The 8,607-nt window shown below is 40.3% G+C and overlaps 1 protein-coding gene across 6 annotated transcripts in view; it reads left to right on the forward strand.

Annotated features, from left to right (window-relative positions):
• Window positions 1–6,489, forward strand: part of ENAH (ENAH actin regulator) — a 95,130-nt gene extending 88,641 nt beyond the window's left edge. For all 6 annotated transcript variants that reach the window (XM_075088758.1, XM_075088762.1, XM_075088763.1 and 3 more), the window contains 3 exons: window positions 1,128–1,206; window positions 4,419–4,476; window positions 5,577–6,489. In XM_075088758.1, coding sequence (XP_074944859.1) covers window positions 1,128–1,206; window positions 4,419–4,476; window positions 5,577–5,614 — 175 coding nt within the window. In that variant the 3' untranslated portion in view covers window positions 5,615–6,489. The remainder of the gene's footprint in view (window positions 1–1,127; window positions 1,207–4,418; window positions 4,477–5,576) is intronic.
• Window positions 6,490–8,607: the final 2,118 nt, after the last annotated feature.

The following is an 8,607-nucleotide window of genomic DNA, read 5'->3' on the forward strand; positions in this document are numbered from 1 at the left end:
TAATGAAATAAGATCCAGTTTAGCCTACTAATATCCTGCCCTCCCTTAACATTAACATATTGTGATAATTCTAAACTTTGGGAAAACCTCTTGACATGAACTGTCAGCAACTTTGTCAGCTGCTTTTTGCTTAACATTTTGTACAGTACTGGAGAGAGAATGTTAGCCAATATTTTTAAAGTAATTAAGAACAGCAGGACATTCCTCCCTCTTTGTACCACTCCCTCCCTCCCTTGGAGAACCATGTCTGTGTTCCTGTTGTTAGCATCTAGGTTCTGTCCCTGCTCGCAGCTTTAGGTATGAAAGGCCCTGTGGCAGCACAGTGAGGACATGAGTCTGAGTTACACCTTTTATAAACAGAGGGGATCAGAAAAGAGAAGTGAGAAGGTAGAAAGCGTGCTGCTTCTGGAATGTGTGTTAAAAATAGTTACCAAGATAGTCTTGGTAAGCAAGTTTTCAATGTCTTAGTATTATATAAGCAAACATTAAATATTACATAGTCTAAAGCACTAGAACTTCCTCTCAAGTATTACCTTGCTGCTGTTCCAGTATTTGCTTACAGGAGCTTTAGAAAGCAATTGCTGGAATAATTTAGTTAGGTTGGAAGGGAGTTAGATGAGGTTGCTCAGCTTTGTCCTGTCAAATCCTGAAAACCTGAAATCACCCTGAAAAGCCAGGGTGATTCCACAGAATTCATACAGTTGCAGCATCAACATGTAGCCATTAGCTAGTGGGAGTGTTTCTTTGAGAGGGCCTCTTTTGAAATGAGTAAGCAGTTGAAAAGGGAGAAGGGAAAGTATTTGACATTGAAAAATATTGAAAAAATAAGAAGCCACTGACAATGAAATCTGCTACTTGAAATGTTCTTGTTTTGAACTAATAACTTGTATTCTTACAGTAACATTTATTTCCAGTATGTGGAAAACATTCTTGGTTGTTGCTTTCTATTCTGTGTGGTATTTTGGGTCTGCCTGATTTTCCTGCCCTCCCACTCCCAATATATTTTTTTTCCATTCTGATTCTTTGCTATGGTTTTGATAGATGAATGTTTGAGTTTGATGGGGAAGTCCTATGTATCCTGTAATCATGAGTGACCAGTAATTCATGGATGTGTTTTTGTACTGCAGACCAAAATCTACACCAATGGGGCAACCCAGTGCCAATGGAGTACAGTCAGAAGGTCTAGATTATGACAGATTGAAGCAGGTATGTATATAATGCTTTGTATAGGAAACTTGGGTATAGGGCTTGTAGCTGTCCAATAACAGTTTTTAACTGTTTTCTTAACTAGTTCCAAACTTAAATAATGATTTACTAATTATTAGTCATTATTTTTCTGCAGACGTGTTTCAGTATTTTTAGGAGCTGTAACTGGAGGATGGTGGCTTACACAGTCTCATTACATTCTCACAGGTGCTTATTCCTGCTTTTTCATTAGGCAGCACACACAAGATGGTGTTGATACTATGGATGGAACTGGGAAACTGGTTTCCCTGGAAACACTGCTTCCCTTCTCTCTATACAGACAAACAAAGAAGCTCTCAGAGCAGTTCTTGCAGAACAAGTATCACCAATTTATATCAGATATGAGCACCCATGGTCGTCAGTTTGGTGGTGAAAGAGCATCCAGTGATACCACCTTTTGTGTTAGCTAACCTGGCTAAGAGCAGAGGACAGTCTTGTGGGAAGAAGGCGGCAGCTGCCTGCTGTTAGATGAGGAAAAGATACTATGGGATGCTTTGGAAATAGTTTGATAGGTTACCTGTAGGTAACAGGCCCTTGTCCAGTATAGTTGCTGAACAGACAAACCTGTGCAGCCACAGGCTTGGCAAGGGATTTCTTGTGACTTGTATGAAGACAGGAGCTATCAGTTAAGAGCATTAGTGACCTTTAGACTGAGCAAATGTTCCAGCTCCTAAGAACAGGAGCCCCCAGAGGAGCAAACTGAGTGTAAGGTATTTGTGTTCTTCTGACTACTGAGGAGGCCCCAAGATTATAATCTTTGCTGCTGCTGGTAGGTGCTTTCAGTGCAGATGTCCTTTTGAGAGCAGTTGTTGCCTGATGCTGACCCAAGCAGACTTGTGTAAGGTGTTTGGTGTTGTCCATGTGCAAGAATGCTGCTGTGTATTTTTGCCCTATTGTGCTTCGTGGCACGTCTAGCAATCTTTAGGGTCTCTGGGAACTGTGAGGACAAAGTGCAGCAGGGAAGCCTGGTTCCTGTAGGTGACCAGCATTTCAGCATGGTGTCCTTGGTGTAGAGGAGTGGTATGATTAGGGTAGCTGGCCCGCTGGTGGCTTGCTGAGTGAGGCTTGGGCAAAAGCAGTAGCGTGCTTTCTCAGTGCCAGTCTGAATTGTCTGGTATGGGGAGTCACATCTGAGGTTTTGGTACTGGTTTTTGGCTGCATTTGCCCATGTTGAGCTGGTGGAAGCCCCTTTTCTTGGGGAGCATGTTGAGATGGTGGTGCTAGTTACTTTACTGGCAGAGACTATGAGCACACAGTGTATTGTGGGTGTGGTCTGCCTCTTTTCCAGGCAAAGCTCTGCTGAAGTTGGATCCCTGTCCTTGAAAAGGGGAAAATGGTGTGATTGCTGTTGCCAGGGGACTCTACATTCAGGAGTCTGTAGAGCGGTGGTTGGTTGTACAGCGGGTGGGTTCCAGACTTGGTGAGTTTGGTTGTTTGTGAGGCCTGTTGGCGGGAGTGCTTTTTAGAGGGGGTGGAGTTGGAGGTGAGGGATCTTCCTCAAGTGGCATTTGGATCCATGTGGTCCCGGTGTGGGAAGAGGGGGTTTTGGGAGTGGGTTTTTCAGCATGGTGGGTTTGGTTCTGTATCGGGGTTCTGGATCAGTGTTTTGTTCTAGATTGGGTTCCAAGTTGGCATTTGGTTCTATATAATGTTCTGGCTTGGTGTACAGTTCTACAGTGTATTTCTGGCTCGGTGATTGGTTCTAGAGTGTTACCAGCTTGGTGAATTTTGGTTCTAGATCATGTTCCTGCTGAACAGTAAGTTCTAGAGTGTGTTCCTAGTTCAGTGACAGGTTCTGGGTTGATGGCTGGCTTCTAGATTGGTTTCTGGGTTGGTGTTGGGTTCTAGATCATGTTCCAGTTTGACTGGCAGATCTAGAGTGGGTCCCAGCTTGGTATGTGGTTCTAGATCTGGTTCTGGATCTGTGGTTCTGGAGTGTGTGTGTGTGGGTAGAGTTCAAGGGATACTCCTGTGCTTCGATGAAATGCTGCTGCAGATAGCAGTCCGGCTGCTTTTTCTTCTCTTTTGGTTCTTTCAAGTTGAAGGCACAGAGGATGGGGATCCTATCATCCCATAAAGCACAGCTCTCCCAAGTTTCCAGCACGCTGACTCTTGCTGCCTCTGAGATTCTGTGGAAGCAAAATAGTGTCATTCCATTTCTTGTGGACACGTGGCAAGCTCTTACTTGCCATTGCCCTTCCCAGCAACTGGTGGCCATGCTGCTGCTCCAAGGCTTCTTGCCACTTGTCTAACAGTCTTGTCTAAGACTTGATGAATTGGGAGACCAACCTTTGCAGCTTTGATATGCGCTCTTATGCCAGGAATGACTTCAGGCAGGGAAGGTGTGTCCCTGTGTGTGTCTTCTACCAACAGCTCATAAAGGACCCAGCAAATCTAGAATATGCTAGAGTGTAATCGCACGCTCAGTTGTGAACAGTATGCTAATCCAAAGCTGAAAAAGAAGTGGCTGAAGTGTTCTGGATGAGTTTCCTGCTGATTACAAATTTGGCCAGGAGGTAACAGTCTCCTCTGCAGAAACAGATACTAACCCCCATTCTGCTTGTAAAAACATTGTTGCCAAATCATCAGTTAACAATGCTTAGATGAAAGCATGGAGAAGACAGCAAGTGGGGGACAGCACTTCACTCCGTCACCTTCATTCCCTCACATTCTACTTGGCGTCTGGGAATACCTTGATAACTTGATCCCCCCCTTTTTTTCCTTCGAATATTTGCTTGGCTTGCTGTTTTTAGTTACTTTTAGCTACTTTTTTTGCATTCCACATCATGTTGTGTCCATAGCAAAGCTTTCTTATTTTAAAGGGGTGTGCCAAATATTTTTTTTTTACTTTTTTTGTATTTAGCAGTTACATTAGAGCAACTTTTTAACTTCAGTATGTCCCTTCTCTCCTAAGTTCTACAGGAATCAATTTGTTGGACTTCTGCAGAAGAGTTTTGGGTTTTTTTCTTCATTGTACCTGCAGTAAGACTGTCTTAGGGATGCTTTAGGTTTGGGGGGTTAACTTGCAATAAACTTGGGTTATGTATTTCAGAAGAGTTGAAGGTGGTTGAAAGGTTGGAATTTGGGATTTCTCTCAGCAGAAAATTACAGGTGGCAAAACTAATCTGTTCATGTTGCAAAACTAATGTATTATTTATGCTCTGACACCATAGGACATTTTAGACGAAATGAGGAAGGAGTTAACAAAATTAAAGGAAGAACTCATTGATGGTAGGTATCAATCTGTTTGTTGCTGTTGCTCAGTCTTGGAGTAAGTAGCTACAGGTGCACAACAATGTAAATGTAACGTGTTTTTAGCCCAAGAATGATATATTGGTAAAAGCAACTTTGTCCTTAGTCTGGTGGCATACTTCCATTTGTGCCAGACCTGTTCTGACTGATGTGCTTGTATGTTTTCACTCCTGTGCTTTTTGTTTTAATAGCACATTGACACCAAGTAGTGTCTTTTAAAAGTGTTTGGAGGGATGCTATATTTGAGTGATTTGCAGTTATCCTTGTATCATGGGTTATTTTTAAATAATCCAGAGCTGCTGAGGTATGTATTTTAAAACTGGTAATATTCAGACTAGGGTTGTGCTTCCAGCTTCAGTCTTCATTTGGTCTGTAACGTAAGAGTCAAAGAAAATAATTCTCACAATTTTCAATTTATTTTAACAGAAGATATTTTCCTGAGCAGTCTTCTGTAGTCGCTGAGAGAGCCAATCAAGGAGTGAATAAAACTCTGTGTGTGATTTACTATCTTGGTGTGCTTTTTTTGTTTTTTGCTTTGTGGAAAGCACCAAAATAAAGGGGGCTGGGCAAGTCATATTAAACTTATGCCACTGCTGGTAAAATACCAGATGTCATTAAGTGATGTAGAAAGAGCTGGCAGGTTTGGGGCTTCAGAGAATGCAGTGCTTTTCCCTACATGTTTTGACTGTGCTGTGTACTGCAGCCTTTTAGAACAGTGCTATGCAAACAAGGCAGGGCCCTGAGGCTGCTCTTAAAACAAACAAAAAGAATTAAATGAGCCCACACGTATGTTTCTTGATAATCCCAGCAGTAGTGATTGTCATGAGGTAAAGTCATAGACTTGCTGGAGATGCAGAACTGAAAAATAAGATGTTAAAAACTTTACATGAGGAGAAGGGGTATTGCCTGGTTGAGAATTACTCGTCTGAAGCCACATGAAGCTATCTTACGTATAGGTTATTCACATTATAAGACTGTTGGAGCAGGGTGAGCCTTCTGTAAAGGGCCAGTTGTATATTCTGGCTTTCTACCTTGTCTTTGACTATTTGATTTGCTAACATCTCTCTCTTTCTCTCTAGCTATCAGGCAGGAACTCAGCAAGTCGAATACTGCATAGAAAGACTAGTACTAAGCCGATGTGACTCTTTAACTTGGTATAAAACTGACTACGTTTTGTGAGCTGTTAGAAGAAAACGGAGACAGACAGACACTTGGAAGGAGGGAGAAACAACCTATTCTGAAAAGCTTCAGACACATCACTCTGGTGATATGCTATTCCCCTCCTAGTTTGCAGCTTTTTTCTGACCTTTACAGCAGGGTGGAAAAGACTCTTAAAGTTACTGTAATGATTATGCAGAAATTCCTATACCTATCAGACAAGATCACAGTGCTTTGAATTCTACTCATGTCAAGATAAAATTGCACATGTTTCAGAATTTGTTAAGACAAAAAACAGGGAAAAGCTTGGGAAGGCTTTTCAGAGAGGTTTTCTTAATGAAGGAGTTAGCAAGTTATACTGTTGTACTTCAAATGTATCTCAGGTTTGTCTTCCTATTGTATCTGATATTTCCATGAATAATTTAAAAGATCAGATGTGTAGAAGTTCAGTTCACAAAACATGGAACAATTAGAAATGCGCGCTTTTAAAGGGCAATATTTGTAAGTGAGTGACCTAGACAGTGATGGCATATCAAGATTTTGGAATTTTACGATAGGAAGCCTCTCTAGTTAGCCTTCATGCAATTTTATAGGAAAATTAAAAAAGCAAATACGGTCCAGAGTTTAAAGATGTAGATGCCTTCCTACATTGTTACGATGCTTTACCAAATCTAAGACTTCTACATAATGCGAATCAGCAGTCAAATGTAAATCATTAGTATGTTGTAGATTTACAGTAGATTTTGGGGCTTTTTTTAGATTTATGCATGTGGACATTTTTGTAATGTAACACAACACAGCCAGCTTTTTAATTAAAAGAGAAATTGCATGTCACAGAGTAGCCTTTTCATTTGTAAGGCTTGATTTATGCCCAGAAAGATGCGGGATGAGGGAGGGGGAAGGTGACACATTTTTATTACTTTCTACACTTTTTCTTCATCTTACATGCATGTGTAATAATGAGGAAAATGTGACTTTTATCAGTAACCATGTTAATGGAACCAGGTACTTAACCCTTTTGTATCTTTTTTCAGTTTTCTATTTGAAATTCAGTAATACTTCCATAATGGTTCCGAAACTCCCACGTGAACCTAACTCATTTCTCAGTAAGAGAACAAACATGTAGGCATCTGAATTACCAAGGATGCCCCTGTGTAAGTGCGTTGTCCTTTACCTTTTTACCATGACCCTCTGCTTCACTCTTTTCTGAGACTCCTTTTTTGGTTGTTTAATGAAACAGGACAGCAGTTAGTTACCTTAGAATGATGGAGCATCAGGTCACAGTAATTGTCCCCTTCTCCTCCTAATTTATCTGCCACCCTCCTTCCAAAAAACTCAAAACCAACAAAAAACCCCACAGCTCCACACAAGCCAAACCCTGAAAAACAGGAGTAGTATGCCATTGGTTTCAGTCAACAATCTGAGAATCATTTTTAGGGGAGATTATACCTTTTTAATTTCTTTTTTTTAATGTGGTACAGTTCAGTGGAATAGCAGTTCTGTGAACTGGGTATGTAGTGCTTTGGACAAAGAATAAGAATCAAAATCTTCCCTTTTCCTTTGCACTGTCAATTTTTCTGAGCCGTAACAGTGCCATGTTGCTTTGGGATCTGTGCTGATCCAAAAGAAGAGTTTACGTACAACTTTTGGAGTGGTTAATGTTTCAGCTTGGAAGTATATGCAGCTCCATTTGTAGGACAAATGCTTTCAATAACATCCTGTCTTAAGTGCTGAACACCAAAGCAAAACAGCACTTACAGCTTTGGAAAGGCTTCAATGGGAATTTTTTCTCCAAACCAAACACTTCCTCTTTCTGTAGGTTCAAATTCTAGGAGAAGACTACAGTGGAAATATTGCCTAACTCAATTTATTAACCATTTTTTAAAAAGAAAAAAGAAAAAAACATTTTTCTGCATGCATTTATTGAAGGCATTAAAAAAAATCCGTAGTAAGCTTGTCAAGTACTGTTTTTCTCAAAACAAGAGGAGGCATTTTCATCTTTGTTGATGTAACTTTTTGTTTTACACAGACTTTTTGAGCATTAAGGAAGTTTACCCTTGTCAGAAATCATGTTTGATTTGTTCTAGGAGAGTTCAGGAGTAGCATAGTGGAATAGCGTGAATGGGTATAAGTGGTCCAAAATTAAAGGCTGAACTACTAGATTGTGCAAGGAACTGGCTTATGCACTAAACGTTTTGTGCCTTGGTCTACAATTAACATGATTTCTGTTTAAAAGAAAAAGGAACAGATGTCGTCTTTTGTGCTGCTTCTACATACATACTTTCTGTAATCCCAAACTGCCGAATTGGTTCTTTCCAGGAAATCGGATTGAATTAAAGATTACTGTGGACGTTTCCTGTCCTACTGACAGTTGCACCATTTCCAGAGATTTCAGTATTGAAAAGGAACTGCAGAAGCTAAGATTATTTTGCGTACTGGTAAATAAGTTCTTAAAAACCATATTGTGGTGGTTCTGTGCTTTTGTACAATGGATGTCTTAAGCTGAGGGCAGTTTAAGGGATCCTTTCTAATGCCAGGAAGGCGTTGCTTTCCTCAACACTGTGATCTGACCTGTGATAAACCTGTACTATAGACAAGTGGCTACCAAGTCAACTGCAAACCAACTGAATGTAAAAATCTTAGTGCTGGTGCTGAAATCTCTTCAGATAGTCATAATGATTTCCAGTTCATTGTTTTAAAAAGTTATCGAGCATCAAGTGTCAATCGAAGACTGAAGATGATCACTAATGAATGTTGACTTTTCATGCATTTAGGTTTACCTTCTTTTTAGTTTCTCAGTTCATTCTCTGCTATTTTTATCATATTGTGTCATTTTAAATTTCTTACATGCTAACGTTTTGTTTGAGCGAATGAAATAAAATTGCAATATATAAACGTTGCCACCATTTTTTTCTGGAACTTTGTAGAAGACTCTGAGGTGTACTACTTGAA

The sequence above is a fragment of the Phalacrocorax aristotelis genome, chromosome 3 (assembly GCF_949628215.1).
Source record: "Phalacrocorax aristotelis chromosome 3, bGulAri2.1, whole genome shotgun sequence".
Classification (NCBI taxonomy): domain Eukaryota; kingdom Metazoa; phylum Chordata; class Aves; order Suliformes; family Phalacrocoracidae; genus Phalacrocorax; species Phalacrocorax aristotelis.